Raw genomic sequence first — 24,247 nt, forward strand, 5'->3', positions numbered from 1 at the left:
GGGCAGGAGGGTGGGTAAGGGCAATAATAATATGAGGCTTGAGTCCTTTGGTATTTTGCATCCCCGCACCTGCATAATCAGTGCCTAAATGCCCTGAAATTATATTCTCCCTTCCATCTTCCTGCTCTATCTTTCAGCCTTAAACTGATGTTCTTGGAACACAGAAAAGTTGTTTGGATAACTCACAAGTAATTATACACACTAGCCAGAAGAAAAGGGAGAAAGAAGGTGATTTTCATCAGTATCTGACTATAAATGGCACATATCCTTTGAAAACACTAAACTGCTCAAGCCTGTCTGTTTAGGGAGATACAGAATGTAATTTTCTCTTGTAGAAAAGGCTTCAATATTTAAAAGTAGGATTTATCTCACCTCTTCTTAGCCACTACCACTATAGCCTGCTATCACTTTATGAATTCCTTTAGTCAATGGAGAGACACAGGTCCCTCAAGAATGTTGTTTTTCTCAATGTGCTAGTTTAGGCTGGAGTCTAGCTTTCAGTCTAGCATTTTATGTTGCAAGGGATAAATCCAATCTCTAACCAAATCTGAGCATCCCACAACACCAACCACTCACTGTGATCCAGCCTCCCACAGTAAGATTCAGCCTCTTCTCCTGGGAAACTACTTCCACAGCATCTCCTACAGCCAGCTCAGAGGAGTCACTGAGGACCTACCCCAGGGCTTCAGTGTCTACTGGTCCAGAGAATACAGCTGTAGAGAGTAGCCTGTGCCATGAAAGCACTAATCTGGTACTTGGGCATTTTTTATCAAATCTACCTGGCAAATACTGCAGAAAAAGCCAAGCCCCAGGCATTAACGCATATTTTTAATATGAGTCACATCACCATTATTTCATCCTTTCATCATTCCTTTCTTTTGTATTACATGCTGAGATGTATTGTTTATTTCTTTTTGTGCACTCTTCATTCTGTTATTATTTGTTGCTTTTGTTCTCCTTCATTTATACTTCCCTTCACTTTAGCTCATTCTTCCCCTCCACCTGTTTCTAACTCATGAACAAGATAATGTGAGTGATGCCATGATGGAGTTGGCTGTGCTGCTGGTACTGGAGGATTTGTGTTCAGGTCATGGGACTTGGAAATAGAGAAGTGGCTGTCCTGGTGCATTTGCTGTAAGAGTAGAAAGAGGCAGGGATTCAAGCAGTGGATATACTGTGCTGAGTCGGGGGCTCGCTGGTGTTAGACTGTAAGTTACTGTTAGACACACTCTCCCTCTGTGTGAGCAGCTTTCCTATCAAGTGTGTATTGTCTTCTCTTTCTTTCATGGGAAGTCAGGGAGAGAAGAGATGCTCTTAGGAGTGTAAGTGCAGAGATGAGAGCCCAGCAAAGAGATGGTATCTGAAAGAAGTGTTTGATTCCTCTTGGACTGGCAGAGTGAACTTGACAGCTTAGCCCAAACTAGCCTCCCTTCCCCTTCATACGGAGGACATTTCAGAGGATCAACAGGGGACTTGTATAACAGGAGGGTTTGAGGAGCACTGTGCTGCAGCTTGTGTTGTGGAGCAATAGATAATGATGTGATCAGAACAGGATAGAGTGAAGGATGAGTTAGGCAGTTCTGGCTTTCTGCTGCAAGAAGAGCTGAGGCACAGATCAAACTTGTGAACAAGGGCAGCTTTCCAAGGCCAGACTTGCCAAGGCCAAATGTGCAGCTTGAACCTGCGTAGAAGCACAGGGAAACAGTGGATTCCCTTGTCCCTTACAGGGGAAGAAGAAGGCTGGGCAGAACCCTCCCCTGCATGGCCAACGTGTCTGGAGTGCGAACAGCTCTCCACCCTGGGAGACAGCTCTGGTGCAAGGTGTGGTACACTAGGCAATTTGTTGCTTAGGAAGAAGTGAATGTCCAAGTAAGTAGCCATGTGAGCTACCAACAGCCCTGGGAGGGCAAACAAGTGTGACTCAGCCCCAGAAAAAAAATGGCAATACATGTAGTGTATCGCCAGAAAGGGAAGACAGGTGTGGGCTGCAACCTCCATGGGCAGAGATTACTGTTACACAAGGAGGCCATGCAGGTCAGGACTGGGACACATACTGTGCCCACTGGTTCAAGGGATCAACAAATCCTGCTCATTCTTCTTTCTGTGAACCTCTGTTAACCTGTGCAGACCACCCTCTTCACAGGGAGCTGAGCTCTTCCTGTGCCACCCACCCTACCCTGGTTCATCTTCAGAAAGCTCATAGGGTTAGAGAAGCTGAGGAGAGGGACGTTTTTTATTAATATCTTTGTGCTTTGTGCTTTTAAACTTTCCACCTGGCTGCCTCCTGCCTTGCTCCCTCCCTGACCATGGGCTGCAGGTTCATTACAGACACTTTTATTTGCAGCCCAGCTCCTACTGCATTGTCACCTGAGCGGAAAAGCTGGAAAATAGGTCATTACGCTTGGGCAAGCAGATCCCAGCCCCACACGATACAGCTGCTTCCTGCCTTCACTGAACCCTTTAGCCACAAGGCTTTTTTGCCATGCTTAGCCCTGTACTAAATCCTTGCGGCTCTGATGCAACTATGTCCACGCCCTTTGGGGGGGATCTATGCCCTGCAGCCCAGGAGGCAACATGACCACCACGGAGGTAATTGATGAACAAAATTATTAAACTGGGAGCCCACCCTGTGGTCCTGTCACTTAGCAACTGGCTTGGAATTCTCTGCAGCTGCGAGATGCCTGTCTGCCAAGTGCCTCAGGGCAGACCAAGCTTACAGGTGGCACAAGAGCCCTCAAACTCCACCACCTTGTTTATGAGGCGGGGGTTGTCGGCACTTTTCCTGCTCACTTCAGCAACATGATCCAAACATTCAAAGTCATACCCCTGCAGGTATTGGGCTAAAAACATCTTTAGTTGTATCGTGAGCTCAATTCACGTGGCTTGTTGCAAGTCCATGGAGGAGGAAGGAGTTGAAACAGGAGGAGGTTTTATCCGATGATTACTCTGCCCCTGCTTCAGTATCCTTCAGGCCTCCTGTTGGTCCTGAAATAGGCATCTCACAAGTGTTCTGCTGTTTGTGGAAAAATGACCTCAGTACTGGCTTTGGCACATGCATATAAGCTGCTGGTTTATTTGTTGGATGCAGAGAGCCATCCACTCTCAGCTCAGCCTTTGTCTTTTACATTGGAAACTCAGTTCTGGGGAGAGACACCCCTCTCGTGCACATAATTACACTGCCTCTTACACTGCAGCTCTAGAGGCTGAGGATATCAATGTGCTTTTTGCAGTATACTTGCCAAGTTATCTTAAGTCAGCTTCCAAGGTCTCTACCTCTGAAAGAAAAGACCTACTTACTCTGGTTTCACAAATAAAAGTTGCACTGTATTTCAGGGGAGCTCTGACAGAGGTACCACAGTGCATTCAGAAAGTTAATGGGAATTCTGATGTCAGGCAAGGCAGCAAAACTTGTAGCTACCTAGAAGAGGAGCAGGAACATGGCAGCCCCATGGCACAGAGCTCTTTGGCTCTTTGGATGGACTTTGCTGTGTCAAATTTGCTCACAAAAAAATATCAGACAGCTATGATCCACCATCCTATCTGTCTGTCTAGCAGCAGAACATAGCAGCATACCTGATGGCTCCTCTAGGAGCTATTCCTCAGGCTTTGGGTACGGGCTGTGTCAGATAAATCAAATACAAGTTCAGACTGGCTTTGCTTGAGTCAAACTTTCTTCCTAACCAGTCCATTCTGCCTGATCAACATTTCTCAGGAAGCAGCAGGAGGGCACACTTATTTGGTCTGAGAGACAAGTAGAAGGAACTCCCAGAGTTCATCTTAGAATTTTTGAAGTAAACCTACATCTGTTTGCCCATGAAAGAGACTTAAAAGAAAAGCTCTGCATAACTCAGGTAGCAATGCCTGTTTGAGTTTGAAAAGAGCTCAAAACAGCTGTTTTGTCATATTTAATAAAGGCTTGATGCTTTCTGCATCAAGGACATTGGCTTTATTATTTGAGATTTCTACACAAAGAAGAGGATGTGTTAGAGCAGCCTCTGTGGAGGGGTAAGGATTGATCAATGAGGGATGGAGTGAAAGATACATAATTAAATGCTGGTAGATTGGATTTTCTAGGGTGACCTCGACAAGTCTCACTAATGTGTGCAAGGACTCTGCTTTCACACATCTGGAAGCAGACAATAAGAGTACGATCACTGGGGTCAGTGCCGAGAAATATCCTGCATTGGAAAGAATTAAAAAAAAACAGAAGTCCAACTGCAGAGGTGTTTGCAGTTGTGAACACAACAACCAACCAGATAAAAACTTCTCTTACAGTCAGAGATAAATTCCTGGAAGCAGAATGCCTTGATGTCAACCCAAGGGACATATGAGTATAAGTATGAGAAAAATAACAAAGGAAAAGGGCAGTGGATGAAATTTTTGCTGTTACCAGAAACTACTTTTGAGCATTTCTTCAATCCAACTCTTGGAGAGGAATGAAAAGATTTTATGTAAAATTTTCTATGAGAGCAGCTCCATTGGTTCTCTGCCCTTACTCCTCATCAGTTGTTCCTACATTTTGATTACATGGAGTTTGTGCAGGGACAGAGCTCAGGTTTCATAGCTGAGGGTGTAACAATTCCAGCCTTAGAAGATACTGAACACTCTGTGTTCAGCCAGAGCTCTTGGTAAGTTATTCTGTGGGTGTCACTGCAGTTAAGCAATGATATCTCAGCTTTTGAATCAATGGAGGAATGGAGAGACAACTCTGAGCATTCGAACCCTGTCACTCAGCCGTTTGAGACTTCATGCAATCGATGTTTATTCTAGCAAGGCTGCATATGGCATTGAACACAAAACACTTCCCAACAGCTTACAGCAAAGTGCAGCACTGTAGAGAAGATCATCATCAGCACCTCCAGTTTATAAAGAAAAAAAAAAAGAAAAAAGAAGAAACTGATGACAGCATGTCCCTTTATTAGCAGCAGTTTGTTTAGGAAAATTTCCAGCTAATCTTAGGAAATGGAAGGATCCAGATGAGACTTAATCCCCTCCCCCTCTGGTTTCCCTGTACCATTCCTCATACAGTACCAGACAACCTGTCTTGTGGAAAATTTCCTCCTAACCTTAAATTTGGGGTCAGTTCATCCTTTACAACATGAGAAGGCAAACCAAATGCAATACAGAGAATAATATACAGGGAGAAGGGGAGGAGACAGAATTAGCATCCAAGGAATACAGAAGCAGAAAATATGAAGTGTTTGAATTGTTAATACACTTGTAATGTCAAGGTGGTGCTATATAACTGAAGATTAGCAAATTAGTAACTTTGTATTTAAGAAAGGCTTAAAGAAAATGAGATTTTGGCACCTGTGAATTTCTTGGTCTGTCAGAATGTCAGCTCTGAGGATTTATTTGTGGGAAAGAATAACGGCAGACAGGAAGGTAAATGGAACATACGAAAGCCAGTGGAGAGTAGATTAATTCAATGTCTTTCTTTGTTAAAATAACTGGTTTTCTAGACAAGGAACATGCAGAAGGTAATTCTAGACTTCAGCAGAGCATTTGACATGAGAAATTGTTAGTTGACAGTGGAAGAGAGAGAAATTAGCAGAGGAATCATAAAGGGAGGAGAGAACTGGCTGATGCAGACATTAGTGCCTACATACTCTGCTGAAATGGGAAGTTGGGCCTAAGGGAGGTTATGAGCAGAGTTTTCTGAGTCTAATCTTTTGTTTAATGCTTGCAGTAATGACCTGGACACCAAAGGTAGGAATATGATAACCAAATGTATTGAAACCACATGGGAAAGGTCTTGTCATTTCAGATGACCAAAATGCCATGCAGTAAGAATAAGTAGAGCTAGCTTATATGATGAATACAGACAGCAAGAACTGTAGTCGTAGATTTTGGAGACTAACAGTAGGACTTTTATAAGCTGAGAATACTTTAGTGGGAAACAAGAGAGATGGCACACCCTTCTTTTGGGTATCTAAAATGTTGGCTCTGAATTACCAGTGTGCAATGCATCACCATGAAAGGAAAAGTGATACCAGATGTACGAGGTGAAGGATTTGTAGCAGATAACAGGGAACCATGTCACCGAAGTATGGTAGAAATGTAAAAGATTGAGTGGAATGGGTAGACATGTATAAAATAAATAAGAGTTTGGATAGAATGGATTGTTGTTGGCTGCTGGTGTTTGGCTACATGGGCAGAGTTTTACCTAGCCTTGATGTTACAAGCCAGCTGATGTCGAAATGTTATTTCTGTCCAATGGCTTCTATTTCCTATTTTCTCTGAGCTGGCTCTGGTCTTTAAAGACATAATGAAAGTTTTTGCTGCAGTGGTTGAGTGGGAGTGAAGAGTGGTGAAGAAGATACAGGTCGCAAATGGAAATGTATGCGGGGCAGAATGGAAAGTGAGGAGAGGACAAGTGCAGGAACAGCCCAGTGAATAGAGATAAGAGAAAGATGGATAAGCAAGTAGCGAATAAGTGAGTGTACTGAGAGAGAGGAAGGAATGGACAATGTGTAAATGATTAGCAGATGATAAGAAGTACAGAAATAGATGGATCTATATCTATATTGATATTGGTATAAGTGTCTAAATATCTGTGTCAATATAGACGTCTAGATACTTGTATCTGTACAGATACAGATAAATATCACTGCATATATATACACTTTCTATGTATATGTATATGTATATGTATATGTATATGTATATGTATATGTATATGTATATGTATATGTATATGTATATGTATATGTAAATATTTATGCGTATATGGTATGATACAATGTATGTATCTCATGGTGTATACACACACACACATACATGTGGTTAGGCACAAGAACTGCTGACCTGCTGCAGAACATACGAGTCACTCGTCTGAAATTGCTGCCTGTTTAAGGGGAGCTGTAGTGATATCCTGGGGCCACTCCCATGATATTTCCCTTGGGGACTGAGCCTTGGCACTGCAGTGAAGGAGCTTGTCTGGTGTCCTCTGCTGGAGGAGGTGCTGATGAAGGCTGTGTCCCCCTCCCACAGCTGCGTGGTGGACGAGATGGACTTCTCAGGCATGGAGCTGGACGAAGCCCTGCGGAAATTTCAGGCCCATATCCGCGTGCAGGGGGAGGCACAGAAGGTTGAGCGGCTAATTGAGGCTTTCAGGTAAGAGAATGAGCCCCGTAGCCCCACTGCTGCAACCAGGTGATATCAGAGAGCACACTCAAGGCAGAAATGATGCAGCAGCCATGGAGTGAATGGCCAAGGACCTCCCTTCCAAAGAAGGTGATCATGGACGTGCTTCTGAATCAGAGTCCTCTGTGCCACTCCTGTGACAGAGCCCTGTCCATGTGAGACATTCAGTAGCATCAAGGGCACAAGATGCCAGAGTGAGGACAGTCCTGATGTTTCTGTCAGCAAGAGAGTCACTGTTCATTGGTGACTGACGGGAAAAGCAGCACTTGGGCTCACAGCAGTGTTCGGCTGCTGCTTTGGTGCATCCAGAGGAGTGCTTTGCCCTTAGCAAGGAAGGCTGGAGTAGGCATTCCTGTATTACTCTTACATAGTGACACCAGCCTGAGTAGTCCTCTACAGTCTCTTTTGCTCTTCTGGCTCCTGAAGACAAGAAAGCTGAAGTTTCAGTGGCCTACTTTAGCCACTAGTGGGTAAATTTGCCTTCAGAGAGCAGTCAGTTCCTTATCATTTGTCTGAGAGGTTGAATGAAAAGAGGTATTTGATCCACTCGTAATGAAGCCATTGCTACCTTGGAGCAGAGGTCTCTCATTTTCCATGTCAAATGTCTGCATCCCTCCTACTGCAGCCAGAGGTACTGCATGTGTAACCCAGATGTGGTCCAGCAGTTTCACAACCCGGATACAATCTTCATCTTGGCCTTTGCAATCATACTTCTCAATACGGACATGTACAGCCCCAACATCAAGCCTGACAGGAAGATGATGCTGGAGGACTTCATTCGCAATCTGAGAGGTGAGGGTCCTATTTTGTTTTGTTTTTTTTTTTAATTTTTTTTCCCTGTTGCTGCTCTAAATTCTGCCTGGGTGAAGGCAGCAAAAACCTGGCTGAGCTGCCTTTCTTCAGGGCTGATCCCTGTGAGCCAGACATGGAAGACCCTTTGAGTTGTATTCTAGAGTGCTGAGGAAGGGGAGTATCTGAGCTTTTTCTTCTGCAGAAAGCTGTCCAGTTTTCTCAGAAACCAGCCATTTTCCTTGAGATTTGGTTTCATCTTTTAATAGATCTCATTGCTTGGAAGCAGTCCATTGTATTACATTTTCCTATTGTTCAGCTCCATCCATCTTAGACGCTGCTGGATAGTGCTAAAAAAACCCTTCCCCTCCTTGCTGCTTTGAATATATGAACAAATTTTCCTTCTATTCAGGCGAGATCTTCCCCTTCTTAATTGCTTGCAATTACTGGTAGTAATTGTTGGCCTGACAGAGTTCACGCATACATTACCTCTTCACAATTTCTGACACATCAGTTCCCCAAATCAATTTTCTTCTGTTTTTCAAGGTCAGTCCTTCCCATCATGGTAATAGGTTGCTAAAAGCACTTTTTCAGATGTGGTCACAACTTACTTATACATAGAGCCACCAGCTCCTTCTTTTTTTTCAGATCTGCTAATGCAGCTTAGTATTGTTTGGACTTTTTGACATCACATCTAGATAAATTCTTGTCTGATTTCCCACCAATGTTTAGTCCTAGGTCATCCTAGGTCAGCCATCTTCCAAGTGTTTCTTACAGCACATCTGCAATTCAGATGAAGCTCCCTCAACTTTTTGCTGTGTTAATCCCTGTCTAGATTTTGAAATTCTGGGGGTTCTTTTGCTTTGTTTCTTTGTTCTGACTGCTGTTCAGAAAGTGTCATCTCGGCCTCCAACACTTTTCCCAATTTGACATCCACTTCTGACCAGTATAAAGTGACACTGAGGCCTTCTTGCAAGTTATTTCCTGAAATACTGAATGGGGCTGATACCTAAAATGCCTTTGGTATCACAGCTGATAGCACTAACTCAAAAGGGGTTTTTATGTTAACTTACACTTAGAGTTGCTTGAAAATCTGCCAGTTCACAATGTATTCAGCCAATACAAGGATCACACACCTCCCATGTGTAGTACACCACAACTCACTAGAGCAAATGAATGCCACCCCATTACAAACAAGGGTTTCATTCCAGACTTACCTGCAGGCCAGTGCCCAGGTCAGTAGCTTCACCTGTATTTGAAAAGAGGCATGTATGGAAGCTACATTTGCAAGCATGTAGATGGGGGAGGCAGGACATGACAATGCCTCTCCATTCCTCAGCAGTTCCTCTCCTGCATCACTCAGGGTAATGCATCCCAGACCGAGACCTGGAGGGAAAGCAGAGAAAATCAATATGAAATAACTCAAGGAATTCAGTTCAGTGGAAAGTCTGGCTGTTTAATTTGTGGTGTTTGACACAAGAAAGGGTGAAAGAAAACTTTTCTGCCAGGCTCTGCAAGGGTCAGACAGAAAAATTTGGAGATTTATCTAAGGAGATGTGAAAGTTGGAAGGGACAGGTCTAGAACAGAGATACCACAGAGTAACAAGAATGTGATACTCCTAGGAGACATCACAGAAGGAAAATGTCCACCAAGCAAATAGGAGAGACAAGTCTTACATAGGTAGGAGGAGCAGCTGGATCCCATCATGGATCTCCTTCACATCTAGCACTTCTGATGACATGAAATCAGCACGTGGGTTGCTGCTGAGTGGCCCAAGATACATGAAGGTGAAATTGTGGCTATAAAACCTTAGGGAACATATGGAAAGGAGCCACCATGCAGAACAAAGGAATAATGAAATCTTCTGCATTGGCCTTAGAGATGTCAATGACTCCTGCTAGTGCACCAGATGTGTTAGAGCAAAAAAGAAGACAGCCTACAGACAAGTGTTGCTCTTTCCCTTCGGTCTTCCCAGTGCTGCACAGTGCAGAGACAGTAGCTGCCTGTTAGGGACCACTGCTTCTTCCTTTTCCTTTTCTCCCTGCCTATCCTGCCCAACATTTTCTGTGTTTGGCAGGGGTGGACGATGGTGCTGACATCCCACGGGAGCTGGTGGTGGGGATTTATGAGAGGATCCAGCAGAAAGAGCTAAAATCCAATGAGGACCATGTGACTTATGTCACTAAAGTGGAGAAATCCATAGTTGGAATGAAAACGGTGAGCACGCATAACCCCTCTGGCACCCACTTGTTCCTCTCATCCCCACCTCCCTGACTTTTCTGCCTTTTCCTCTCTGCCCCTACTCCTCTTCTGTAATGCTTTCTTTGGTTGTCTTGATGATTTCACACCTTTTTCTCCAAACATCTTTTTCCTTGCCATCTCATTCTTTCCTGATTTGGGGGATCTTGGTGGTGAGAATTTACGGTATCTATCTGGTGCAGTAATTGTTTGCCAAGGACAGGTCCTGCCTGCCAATGCAGGTCCTGCCTGCCAGTGCTCCAGTGATAGCCCTGCAGTGTTTCAAACTTTCAGGCCTTGTGAGGGTGTAGGAAGCTGAAGGCAAAGTGGGAGAAAACCATTTCACCCATCTGTTTCTAATGAGTTCCCTAAAGACTAGCACTGGGATTAAGAGACCCCCAAATGCAGAGACAGCTTCTTTATCAGTAACTGATCTGTAATGCACAAACATACAAACTGTTTACTCAAAATGAGCAATATAATTTCTCAAAGCCCAGGAAACCTGCAGATCCCCAGTGACTGGAAGCTAGAGATATACGAAAATTAGGTGTGTGAGCAAGAGGGTTCCCTGTAGTTGTCCCACTCCTCTGATCTATACAGATCACAAAGTCATAGATCTTTCTGCTATTTCACTGGCAGAAAAAGTGAGGGGTGATGATGAGGAGTGGTGGGGAAGATGATTTGAGTAGCATAATTTACTTGTGCTACAGTCGCCGCACAGAGTTGTGTGGTCTGAGGGTGGGGTAGACCCACAGCAGCACCTCCCTCAGCCCCTGCATCCTCTTGTGGATCTTCTGCAGGTTCTGTCCGTTCCTCATCGCCGGCTAGTTTGCTGCAGCCGCTTGTATGAAGTGACTGATGTGAACAAAGTGCAGAAGCAAGCAGCTCACCAGAGGGAAGTTTTTCTCTTCAATGACCTACTGGTGGTGAGTGTGCCCTGGCAATTAGGCACTGCAGTGATAAAACTTGTCCTGATTTCTATAAAGAAATCTAAAATCAGTCCACAACATGCCTTTTCCCCCTGATGGTCCATCTACTGGTCCATCAACAGTGAGACACAGCTTTGGATCCTTCAGTGTTAAAAACCTACCAAATCTAAAACTCCTCTAACCCTTGAAAAGACAAACTGTCACATCTCACAGCCATCCAAGCAATGTCATTGCTTTCTCTCATGCCTTTGCCAGCAGGGAGGTTCATTGTATGAAAGGGAGGTTCATATCTTTGTCTGTTTGTACTATAGTAGACAGAGCCCTGCCATGCACTTTGAATCTGAAGGCAGTTTAAAATGACTGCCTTATAGCATTGCAAAACCTGTAGAAGGGTAGATATTACTTACTGGAGCCTCAAATATGTATTGTACTTTTTAAAGTATCCCACTCCAGGAACCATGCAACTAAGTTTAGACAGGGACAAAGGAGGGCAGAGGAATGCTGAGACTGGAAGGACACCGAACAAGATGGAAGTTCTGCTGAATTTAATGAAGCTGTGGATGTTGCAAATGTAAGGCTAAAAGCAAATGCCTCTGTAGGGGCAGAGGACAAGAGAGCTTTCACTATCTATTCCTCTGCACCCATTTGTACAGTTGTGAACCTGTACACAGTTCTTCTCTTTGCTGTCCCTCTACTCCATGCAATAAATCAGATCCATAAGAACTAGTGCTGAGGGAACAAGATCAGTGCAGCATTCACATATGGTCTTGTTCCCAGCTCCAAGGTATTTCTGACAGGCTTCCCTTCAGGTTTTGATGTTGCCCTTTGTGAAAAGAGTTACCCTTGCAAAGTCAGAAATGTGGGCATCAAAAAGCCAGCACCCCTGGGAGACAGAGAGCGGAGAGAGCCTCAGGGCTATGTGTACAGAATTTTGGAAGTGTTGTTACAAGTGCAGCTTGCCAGGCAGCTTTCCGGGCAAAGAGCCTGTCAGTCACCAAGCGTTACTCCCATGTACAATTAACCAAGCTTGCAAAAAGCCTTTTTTGCTTTGAGCAGTTTGCATTGTTCTTGCCTCACTATTCCCCAGCACCCTGCCCAGTGATGCATCTCTCCCTCCAACAGATCCTCAAGCTCTGCCCCAAGAAGAAAAGCTCCTCAACGTACACATTTTGCAAGTCGGTCGGACTGTTAGGGATGCAGTTCCATCTCTTTGAGAATGAATGTAAGTCCACTGCTCCTGGGTTGCTTGGAGGGGTTTGGCAGGGAAAAGGAGAAGGAGGAAGAGGTTATGCTATCCAGTGTGTTTATGTCAGAAGAAAGGTTCCATCAGGGTTAAAAGTGGAGGGGAAAAAACTGAGGCTTGGTGCTGAGGAGATCTCTGTGTCAGTACAATGGGATGTCAAGAGGCTCCCGGTACCTATTGCCAGATCTGAGCACCTGCAGAAGGGCAGAACTTAAGCTCATTGAAGGATCTGTTTTGTCATGGTGGCAGAGAAAGCACTAGTGGGGAGGGATGAGGAAAATGATCCCTAGATACACTGGAGCCTCAGGAGCCAACTATAGGTGGAGAATCTCGTTGACACAACTGCTACTGCCAGTTTTAGCCCCTCTCCCCTCGTGCCCAAAGTCACAACTCGCATCTCTACGTTTGACATTGATAAAGGGTCAGGTGCTCCTGCTGCTTTTCCAGACTGTGCCATGCTGTGCTGAAAGCTTCCCAAGACAGAAGCAGAGCCCTTGGAACAGCACCCACCAAAGCATGGTGAGCGGCCAGCCCGAGTCAGCCTGACCTTGATGGTCTGGGAACAGAGCCATGATGTGTCATGACTGAGGCTGGTTGTGTCGTGGAGGAGCTCCAGAAACAGGCAGGCTTCCTGCTGTCGCAGGCAGAGGGACTGCACAGCAGTTCCAGGCAAGCATGGCTGATGCCCACTGGGGTTTTTGTGAGCACTTGTAGAACATGCAGCAAGGAAGGACTGTAGCAGCACTGTGGCTATACCAAGTTTTTTAAATCCTCTCTCTACCCTATTGGTAGCCTGAGTCACCCTCCCAACACCTTACCCTCTGCAGCGTGCAGAGGCATTCACATCCCTGTATGTACAAAAGAGTAATTTATAACCAGGAGGCACCATCAGAGCTGTGATCAGCTTCCAGCAGTATAGTGACTGTCCTGGGACTGCACAAGTATCTTCTGGCAAAGGCATCCTCGTGCATATCCCCTGTAGAGTCAGAAAAGCAGATGTCCTAAAGAACTCGTGATCTGAACAGATGAGACAGACACAGGGTGGGAAAAGGTCCCTGGGACAAAAATGTGGGCTGCTGAGAGCTGGCAGCAAACAGCAGCATGGTTCTTTGACTTGTTTGGTAAAGACTGATAAAGGAAGTGGGTGGTGAAGAGACAGAGATACAGGAGCAATGGAAGAGAAGAGAAAGCAGGACAGGAGAAGAGGGAAATTTAATTTGGAGAAAGGTGAGAAGGAAGGAGGAAATGGATCGAAGCCATCACCATTGAGCAAAAGGCAGAGAAAGTCCAGTCACAAATGAGGCAAGTTCTCTGCACACTCTCATTCTCATGCTTCTTTTGGTTGACACCCTGCACCCAACCAGATTTTGAAAATGCAAGGCCTTTTGTTGTGACATTTTTCACTCTCTAGACCCAGGGACTTTGATTCCTCTGTGTTTTGCCTGTTGGGGTGTACTAAGCAGGCACTTACAAACCCACATTTTTCTCTTTGCCGTTCTCTCTGCACAGCACAACAAGCTTCCCACCCACACGGTGCTAACACCCCTGCCATGTTCTCTGCTGCTGGAAGTAGAGACTAGGGAGAAGTCTTGCTACTGTGGATGTTAATGGCTGTTCTGGATTTGACTTCAGAAGCCAACTGCTCCTGCTGCGTCTCCCTCAGGAGAAAAAGTGTTGTTGACCTCTTATTATCGTTGTTTACTCCTCCACAGATTCAGAAGGGCTTTACCTCTATGCTCAGCTTCTCAGAGTCAATGTTGTGCTAAGTGTACCTAAGAGCTAGATTCTTCTGGTTTTGGAGCACTGTGTTGCTGGTGGCACATGCCTTGCTGCTGCATCTTGGCCATTCCGTTCCCTTGGAGGGTGGAAATGCTGCAGGTTCTCACAGTTTGCAGTGTGACAAACTCTAGGTGCAGCATTCCTTTGGACTCATGTTGGAAGGTCTCTGTCCAAAGCAGCCAACTAATCCAGTGAGAACACCTCACACCTCTTTATTTTGTTGACACATCTTCTTTACAGATTACCCCCATGGCATCACATTGGTGACACCAGTTTCAGGCTCGGAAAAGAAACAGGTACTACACTTCTGTGCTCTGGGTGCTGAGGAAATGCAGAAGTTTGTGGAAGACCTGAAAGAGTCAATAGCAGAAGTGACAGAGCTGGAGCAGATACGAATTGAATGTAAGGACCTCTGATACTGTTCACACTCCAGTGCCATCACACTGCATGTTTGTACAAGGGAGAAAGGCTAAAAGAAATGGGTTCTTCAGGAAGAGAGTGAAAGAGGATGAGTAGCACAAGTCTGCACAGGGTTGTTTTTGTGTTCAATGAAAAAGAGGTTGGGCTCTGTGACCACCCACCAGCAAGAGAAATGGAAGAACTTAACTACTTGTGATGCTTATGAAGAAGGGTGTATGATACTACAATACAGTGGTCTGGAAGAGTGAAGACCAAAAAGGCTCTTCTCCATCCCATTCTCCTTTGGTTATACAAATATGATCTGTGAATAGCTGGGAAGTACAGGACAAGTCTGGTAGCCTTAGCAGAGTTGTTCTTCTCTCCAGGAATGTCTAGGGGACAAGCAGTCTGGACTGTGTCCCTCTGTGGGCTGTTTTACAGATATTAGATGTCCATGAAGCCTTTGATAGCTTTTCCACATATAAAATGACGAGTCAAAGTAGCTCAGCATCAGTAGTCCCCTCCTATGCAGCAATAACCTATTCTGTATAAATGCAGGTCTTAAATAAAAGGCCATGTGGAGATACACAAGTTCTGCCATATGTGAAGTCCTCTCCAGTTCCTGTTTTTTCTTGGCTGTTCCTTTCTCCCTCCCTACTTGACACTCTTTTGCCATTTTCTTGCATTAATTGTCCTCGCAGACCTCCAATATTGTTCCTTCGGTATTCCAGTGTCCCTGCCTCCATCCCTCTCCTCATTCACTCCCCTGTGTCTTGCAGGGGAGCTGGAAAAACAGCAAGGGGCAAAGAGTCTCTCATTAAGGACCAACGGAGCCCAGATGGAATTGCAGTCTAAGCAAGGCTCTCCAACAGGTAAGAGGACACCCAGCTTCTCTTGGTTGAGCAAATGAGCCTTTGCAAATGTGTTTTCATTGATTCCTGAGAGAATAACTGCAAAAAGGAATCATCAGTTTTATATACATTAGCCTTGGGCAAATAGTGGAAATATGAGAACATATACATTCTTCAAATACCCTAAAAAAAACCCATTAAAGTCTCATTACCCAGTCTGGAGCTTTAACATCTAGCAAAGAGGTATTACTTATGGAGCATAGGTGTCTTCTGGAGAACCTGGGCCACTTTTTCTTCCTTGAACTGATGCAACACAATAACTGCACTATCAACTTCCTCCAGCCTCTTCATTGGCCCTTTGGACCAGCCTGTTGGTGTCAAAGGCTTTGCATCCATTTATACCCTTGGCTTGTGTGCCAGCAAAAAACAAGTGGAGAGGTGAGAAAGGCTACCAAGTCACTACAATGCCACTAAGGATAGGACCCCAGAGGCACCTTCCCCTACCCCACTGAGTAGCTATCAGGTTGCAAGAAATTCTGGATTTATTCCTGCAGTCAGGAATCTTGTTTGGCCCTGTACCTCTCCCCTTAGCTTTCCAGTCCACAGTATGAGGGCCAGCTCTTGACTAGAGGTTTAGACGTCATGAATGAGACCTTCTGTTTTATTTCAAAGGCAAGAAGGATTTGGGGGAGAAGGTCTCGGACAGCACAGTGGAGGTAAGTAGAGTGCAGAGCAGCTGAGGTAAGTAATTCTCTCTCACTTCAGCTCTTCTCACATTCTCTGTTGTTTCTTTTCTCAGGTTTTAATCAATGCCTCCCCAGCCAGACTGACAATTTTACCAATTTCCAGAGATACAATTAAAAGTTACTGCTAGGACGGGTAATACAACTTTCAAATCCAAACTAAACTTCAAAGCATTTTCAATCCGTTTTTATAACTGTAACATCCTTCATGGACCAAGCTCCCAAACGCTATAAACTAACCCACGCACTGCTTACGGGGAGACTAAGAACCCCTCTAAAGACCTTCCTGACATGCTAACTCCATGCAGCATCACATGCAAATTCCCTGCAGCCCAGCTTTCCTGCACAATCTCTGCAGCTCTGTCTCTCTATCCCCCCTTGAAGGGGGTTAAGCATGGCCTTTGTATACCAGAGACTTTCCCTAGAGCTTCACCTTCCCAAGTAGGGAGCTTGGCTGTCCTGTGTACATCTGTCTTTGCAGGAATGTCTAGCATCCAGTGGGTTGCCTGTTTCTTCACAGACACCCATACTCCCACTGCCTGTGAGGAAACAGGAAATGTGATCTTCACACTGAAAATCTTATCTACTACTTCCTACTCTCTCCTTGTCTAGAATATCTCCATTATCCTGAATTTGCCCCTTTCTAGGGTAGTTCTTTCCCCTCTTGTCAGAGTATATTTACTTGAAGAGTTCAGCTTCTCTGTGGAGAGTGGGTACTGCTTCTTTTCCCTGAAGAGCAACGTATTTCCCTGCAGACACCCCTTTCCTAGGGAAGGTGCCTCTCCCAGACGATTTCCTATCCCTGTTGGAATGAGTGTTTCCATGTGGAGAAGGGGTTCCATGTATTCTAATGTCATTTACACTTCATGGCCCGGCAACCAGTTTTTCCTAGGGGTTGCTGCAGTGCTTGAATAAATATGGACACAATATTATGTCCTGCTGCACAGTGAGTCTGAGCAACCTCCATGCTTGATGAGGGGCAGGCAGCTCATCCTCATTCCAGTGTGGTGGGAAGCTTGGCCACTCCACAGCTTCTTCCTAGCTGCTGGTGCTGCTGCCCAACATGCCAGACTGTCAGGTCTGTCACCCCCATTGTCCCATCTGCACCTCTGCTTCCCTGGAAGTGCCATGCCAATCTGCAAGCATTGATTTCCTACCCAGGGTTTGTAACTTGACTGGCATTTTGTTTTGACCTGGCAACTTTGCTCTGGTTTGGGGTCTCCATCAGCCCATGTCCTTGTCAGAAAGAACTATAAATTCATCCAGCACTTGGAAAACACCATTTTGCTGCTATACTTTCCTCTTTAGGGACCTCCAATCCAGGCCACCTCCTCCTTTTCAAACTGGACTCAGTGAGCTTCCTTAATTGACTCCATTATCAGCATCTCTCTGTGGGGACCCTGATGACCTCCTGCTTCCCTTCCCCCTTTTAGCTGCCCAAGTAATACTCTGCCAGCAGAGGAGCATTTCCATTTCTTTGAGATTATCTAATCTGCTGCCATTTCATCATGAATTTCTTTTATCATTGTATGAGCTAGATGGGCATTTTTTTCTTTCTTTTTTCTTTTTTTTGAAAATCATTTCCTTTCACTGACAAACCATCAAATGGATCAGAGGGAGCTGCCTTTTGCTGGAGTATGTCAGATTTCTGCTTTTTCCTTTGTAAACAGATTAGACAGTCACGTGGTGCACCTTCCTACTCAGAAAGGCAGGGAGCTGGGAAAGGCTTGAGTCTCTCTGTCTCTCTCTATCTCAGATTCAGCTACAATCATTTTGCTGAAACATATGCCCTCGATTACCTGGAACCTTGCTGTCTGGTTCCCCTCTCCTTTTTGCTGGTGGGGACAAGGGCACGACCTCTGAGGTCTGTTAATTGCCATGAGAATTCACAGACGCCTCCATTTGTAGAGCAGACTTGCGTTCCCTGTGCCATTTGGATAATCAAAGTTGCATCGCATTTGGGAACACCGGCCCTGCCGCCGTTGATGTGATGGGAAGGACAGGGGCACTTAGGCCTAGATGGGGATGATGGGGCGATTGCAAGGAGCTCTGCAGCCAGGGGTTGTGTCTGTTCTAGAAGTTTTTTGGGGACAGGGGGTTTAATGCACGTGAGGCCGGCTGGTGGCGGGGGTTCAGGGCAGCCAGTAGCAGCAGATGGGAAAAGTCTTGTAACATTTAATGCTTCTTTGGCTGTTTCTAAACTAGGTGTCAATTCACAACAGGCTTCAAACGTACCAGCACAACTCCGCCCTGGGGCCCGAGAGTGGAATGCAGCCCAGCATGCATCTTAACATGCCACGGGAGCGGCTGGAGACAGCACTGGTGCCCTCGCACCCCGCCTCGGCGGGGACACTTGTACAGTGCCAGCAGATTGTCAAAGTCATTGTCTTGGACAAGCCGTGCCTCGCTCGAATGGAGCCGGCCCTCAACCAGACTCTGACACGCTATGTCACCTCCGATTCCTGCACCTCCACCCCCTGGCGTGGTGTGGGCAGTGGGCTCCCCGGGACCCCCATGAAGTTGGTCCATCAGCCTCCCCTCCCACCTCCACCACCTCCCTACAACCACCCCCACCAATATTGCCCCCCCAGCTCCCTGCTTCAGAGGCGCAGGTACTCAAGTGGCTCACGCAGTCTTGTGTAGCCACACCACCAGCACCAAAACAGCACAGACTTCCCTGCTTCCCTTCCCCACCACCCCCCGGGGACCCTTTCTGCCTACAGAGATCTAGTTTGTGATTTATTTTTTAGAAAAAGAAGAAGAAAAGAAAAAAAAAAAGAAAAAAAGAGCTGACTGACCTAACTGTTACCCTGTCTCCCTTCAAGACGATGCTAATTGTGAGGAGCCATCTATAGAAACTGCCAACCTACATGCTCACGCATCCTCACACCCTGCCAGCCCAGCTGGCCTCCCGTGCTGGTACTGTCCCCATGTAGCACTTTGCTGCCCTGTTCCTGAGAGGCTTGATGACCTGCTGCTTTGTAGGCACCCGTGTCTTCCGTTTGCTACTCCTCAACCTCCTTCCCTGTCTTGCATTTACCTGGCCATAAGTTTGTACCCACTCCAAAACTTCGCCAGCCTCAGAGACACATGGACTCTGCCGTGCCAAGGACCGACCTTGGGGCACTCCCTGGGGTGGAGTTACCCCCTGCCACCGCTGCTACCACCTGCTGAGCTGGAGCTGAGAACTTGTACCACTTGCCACGCTTTCTCCTTGTTGCTCCTGAAATATTATCTCCTTGCAGCAGCCGGTTCCAAGGAAGGGAGTGCATGACTGAAAGAGAGCTCCAGAGGAGGAGAGACTGTCCTGAGCTGCAGTTCAACGCAACAATGGCCTCACTCTGAACACCAAAACTCTTTCTGTTGTTATATTGGAGCATTGTACCAGAGACCTCTGCTGAGACCTAGCAGACCTCATCACATGTAAATACACCTGTATGGTAGCATATGTATGGCGCATGCTTACTAAAGGAAACATCAAGTATCTCTGAGGGAGAAGAAGGGAGGGATTAAGCCCAGGGATATTCCTGGAATGGATGAGTACTTTTCCAAAGAGATGGCACCAAGAGGTGCCCTCCCACCTCAACACACATACGCCCCCACACCTACACAAAGATTGTCTTCTCTAGCATAAACCAGACCCACCTCTGTAGTCCTCCTTCTACCTTGTTTTGTGTTTCCTGCTCACCTGCTTTTTCACATTTTGAAAGCAAAGCCTTGTGGGGTGGATGATCCCTTCATTTGGGCTCTTCCTCTTGTGCAAGAAGGAATGGGCTTTTTGGAGACCACTCATGTGAGATCCTATTTGTATCTTCTGCGTGGCTATATAGTTGCCTCCATCAGCCCTTCCTATAGGGCAGCTGCCCAGATACCAGACTCCAAGGTCTCTTCTCCTCTCTCCCTCCCTATCCCAGCTTCAAAGTGAGGGGAGGGAGAAGATCCTGAGATAGAGATGACAGCTCAGCTCCTCTGCTTTATTGGGAACATTGATGTGAAGGAAGACAGTACTAAAAATGGGCTATGGATGTATTTTTAGAAAAAAAAAAAATCTCTTTGAGCAGTAGGGAGGGGAAGGTATTAATTAGCTTAAAGGCTTTGGTCTCGCTCAATCCCTCTATCTCCCTTCAAGGCTTAAGATCAACTTTAGGATTTTAAAATAGGACAGAATGCCTTTTAGGGCCTCTATTCTTATTTTTTTTAAAAGGGGCAGAAAGAAATGCGCTTCCTTTCTGTTCAAGGCTGAGACGTGAGCACTGGGTGCTGATAACGCAACTGTTGGGTGAGGAGTGGCAGGAGTTGTTGTGGAGACGTGCAAAATGTTGGAGGAAAAGGGGTGGTGAAGACAGGTGCAGGAGATTCTTTCTTAACTGGTTGGGTAAAAGCCACACAACAATTTCCTTAGGGATTATGCAAGTATGCTCATTTCAGGGGCTATCGCCAGTGACAAAACTACAGTGCACCGGAGACTGTCTCCCCTCAGTGCTCTAGGGATGTCAGCTGGCTCTGCTGAAAAGTTCAGTTGAAAGAGTTCACATATTCGACCTAGGCATAAGTCCAGCTGGAGTTAGGGAAGTGGGCAGGGACTGGAGTGAAGCCCTCATGGGCAGGAGTCTGCTCACTTCCAGGTCCCCTTATTCTGGAGTCTGACCCATGTTCCCAGATGTGCCAACAGGTCTGTCTAATTTGTTTGCTTAGCTGTCTACAGCAGAGTACTAGGCTGCCCCTTTTATATGCAAGAGGAGATGTACTGACCAGGTGTCAATAGGCACAGCCTCAGGGAGGACTGTGGAAGAAGAAGACAGAAAAGATTGTAAGAAAACCCTGAACTGAAGCCCAATCTCTTGCCAGATCAGAGAAGTTTTCTTCTAGTCAGCCACTCAAGGCAGTGAGGATGCTCCACATCTCAAAGCAGAGCCCAGGGAGAGGTCCTTACTGACAGCCAGAGATCAGCCCCACACCCTCCAGCCAGTTGTAAGGTGCAGATGGCCTGATACGCTGCTGCTCCCCTCCAGGGTGACACCCCACCACCCCACGGCAGCCAGAATCTCATATGACCTGCCCATAGCTTCCTGGGAAAACGTACACGTGGCATCTGCCATTGTCCAGTCAACGTAGTGTGTGGCTGCCACTTCATTTTTACTCATTGCCTGCAGTGAAAGGGGTGGTATCCAGGAGGCACTGGCACTGCCTTCCCTTCTCAGCGGTTACTTGGCTGTCTGAGAGGAATGCTAGTACTTGTGCAGTGTGCACAGGGTGCAGTGAGCTGCTAAAGGTCTCCCTGCGTGTTAAAATAAATAAATTCGATTTTAACTGACGTTTAACATGAAGTGACAAAACCAAAAACCTCAAGGTACTTGATGAAATAATTTTTTTAGATGAAATATTTATAACAACATCTATGAAGTTCCTACAGGAGAGGTTTGCTGCTTTAATAATTGATTGGGAGAGCTACAAGAATGCAAAGAAGAAATAAGGTAGCTTTCATGAGACTCCCTTCTTCGTGCTGGATGAAGGATGGAAGCAAGTTAGCTGAAGTGACAGGTTACCCAGGGCACGGCAGTCTCTCAGGGCAAGTTGGCACCATTTCCCTGACCTCGCAAAGGCTGGCCTTGAGCTTCGGACAGAGAAACAAATGTAGATAACCCTTGCTGGATACAACAGCTTCTGTCAGATTTAGCAGGAGAGACATCAGACCGCTCTATTCCAGGTTGTCGTGGAACAGGTTGCTCTAAATTCTACTGTGTAGCTGAGCCCTTCGGACTTCACTTCAAAACATGGATTTGTTTTTTTCCTTTGAAGGTTGGTCTTGAAGGATGACAAGCACCTTAAAGCATGTTTACATCTCATCTGATCTATTGCATTTTCTAATCCCTCATCCCTCCCACATGCAAACAGCACACACAGACTCAGTGTAGATGTAATACCGTGAAAGGGGAGTCTTGCAAACACATTGATATTTGACAGGGTGCAGCCCAGAAAGACCATGTCAGCAACAACCTAATGAAGGACAAAACAGCTTGCTTGGGGGGACTAGCCCAAAGAAAAATAGCCAGCTCTTGACAGCAGTGATTCTCATTGTGAACCTAGCACAATCTTTCAGGTGGTGGGATCAGGTAGGTAGCTGCTGCGGAGATTAGCTTGACCCAAGTGAACCACTGGCTTTTTGTTGCTGAGTTTGTATCCTTCTATATTGAAAAGGGAGCCAGGGTGGAGGTGGTGGAGGAGAAGAGAAACCCAGTAAAGAGCATCCTGCAGTGAGTGTTGGGTACTCAGAGGCCAAACAAGAAGGTGGCTCTGCTGGAAGGTGGAAGAGAGTGAGGTTTTACTGAGGTCTACAGAGCTGCATTGCTCAGTCAGGCTCTGTCCCAATTCTCTGTTGCTCATACTGGGTCAGGTCCAGTGAAATTAAGCTCTTTGTACTGGTAGCAGAGTGATGGGAAATGTGACAAAAGAATCAAGCTTAGTGCTAACAATTTGGGTTTAAAGCAATGTTTGTCTGCTGCTGTAAGACTTTTGATGCTTTAGCCTGGGCTACAGTGGCAGCAACACTCTGCTTTCTGCAACATCTTCAAAGCATCCCACTGTTCACATTTTCTCTCCTCCCTGTAGATGAATGGTTTTGGTATGGTCTACAACCAAAATGTCATCAATACTAAGACTTCTTCACAAAAAGTTACCACTGTATTTGGGGGTTTCTGAGCTGTACGAATTTGAGTTTTGTTACATCATTTTTAGAAGGCTCAAGCTGCAACAGTCTGAGCCCTAAATCAAAGAAGCTGCTGCATGGCAGAGTCTCTGTTTTGAAATGTGAGTTGCTGAGCAAGCTCCACCATCTCCCACACCACCAGCTGCCTCACTATGCTAGTGTAGGCTCCAGGGACTGCCAGCAGTGTTTCGTGAGCTAGAGCTGCCCTTGTCCTCCCCACTCTTTCATAGTCATGCCTGGGACAGCAGCTTTGAAGTCACCCAGCTCTTCAACACTAGTCACAACCTCATCTGAATGTGTCTTTTCAGAAAACTAACAACAGAAGTGTTACCTGTGTATAGGCTTTTGAAAGCACCTGTCTGTCTGTACCTGTTTCCTGTTGTAAATATCACTAAGAAAAGCTTCCTTTGGGAAAAGTGGTGTGGTCACACCTAGGAAAGATTCCAAATGGCTAATATTTTGTAACAAAGTAACAAAAAAAATAGATCAGAGGTATTTTATCTGTTCAATTAATAGAGTTTTAGAAATTATATTGAAATAAGTCACTTGTGCAGTAATGTTTTCTTTGCCTCAGCCCTCTCTTCTGTGTCCCTGGACTCCATCAGTGTGTGCAGGCACATGAACAATCAGCAAGGATGTGCCCCCAAGGAGCGCTGAGCATCGTGGCTTCCTGCTGGCATCAGGGGCAGCCTGCTGCGGCTACTGCTGGTTTTTCATCAAATGCAGCAGAAGCTAGCTTAATGCTCGGGCTCTCTGAAGTTCAGATCCAGAGGAAACCAGGAAGCCATAATCTTGTCCAAGAGACAGCAACTCAATGTGAAATTCATCCCTGCAGAGAGGCAGAGAGGAAAACACAGGGGAAGGCAAAGCCCTTCCACGCTGCAGCTCCTTCCTTTCCATCTAGCTGGCACACAGCAGAGCCAGCCCCAAGCTCTCTGCTCACGCCTATGTAGCTCTGCACCCCAGGGGAAGGAGGCCTGCACATCCCTGTAGAGCACATGCAGCGGCAAGGGGAGCAAATTCACAAGCCACATGTGCCAACGCACATGTTGGATGCCAGCTGGCTGCAGAGAAACTCGTGCACCCAAAGATGTCAGCACACACTGTGTGTTAATGCACACAGTATCTGCCAACATGCAGGACTCTATGACCTATATCACATAGGAACCTCTATGATCCACGCAGCTGAATGTGCTGTACAAATACATGAGGCATGTGCATCCATGCAGTGCCCGAACAGGAGAGTTGTGCTGGCTTCAGTTACCATTGCAGCACAGCTCACAAGCAACGGAGGCTTAGGCTCAGTTAATATTTGGATGGAAGACATAAGGAAAATGTCATTTCCCATGCAAATCAGATATACATACATATTTATACAAAGCATAATCCGAAGGTTAATGAAACTGACCTTTGTGAAGCTCTG

The 24,247-nt window shown here is 45.9% G+C and overlaps 1 protein-coding gene across 5 annotated transcripts in view; it reads left to right on the forward strand.

The window, feature by feature from the left end:
• Positions 1-20,945, forward strand: part of IQSEC3 (IQ motif and Sec7 domain ArfGEF 3) — a 103,266-nt gene extending 82,321 nt beyond the window's left edge. For 2 of the 5 annotated variants that reach the window (XM_069860501.1, XM_069860545.1), the window contains 9 exons: positions 6,994-7,116; positions 7,772-7,938; positions 10,014-10,153; positions 10,975-11,100; positions 12,226-12,325; positions 14,366-14,527; positions 15,304-15,396; positions 16,048-16,091; positions 18,324-20,945. In XM_069860501.1, the coding sequence (XP_069716602.1) occupies positions 6,994-7,116; positions 7,772-7,938; positions 10,014-10,153; positions 10,975-11,100; positions 12,226-12,325; positions 14,366-14,527; positions 15,304-15,396; positions 16,048-16,091; positions 18,324-18,761 (1,393 nt within the window). In that variant the 3' untranslated portion in view covers positions 18,762-20,945. Of the gene's footprint in view, positions 1-6,993; positions 7,117-7,771; positions 7,939-10,013; positions 10,154-10,974; positions 11,101-12,225; positions 12,326-14,365; positions 14,528-15,303; positions 15,397-16,047; positions 16,092-16,174; positions 16,255-18,323 lie in introns of all 5 variants that reach the window. The other 3 variants (XM_069860523.1, XM_069860512.1, XM_069860534.1) reach the window with 3 other exon arrangements.
• Positions 20,946-24,247: the final 3,302 nt, after the last annotated feature.

Source organism: Phaenicophaeus curvirostris, chromosome 1 (assembly GCF_032191515.1).
Source record: "Phaenicophaeus curvirostris isolate KB17595 chromosome 1, BPBGC_Pcur_1.0, whole genome shotgun sequence".
Taxonomy (NCBI): domain Eukaryota; kingdom Metazoa; phylum Chordata; class Aves; order Cuculiformes; family Cuculidae; genus Phaenicophaeus; species Phaenicophaeus curvirostris.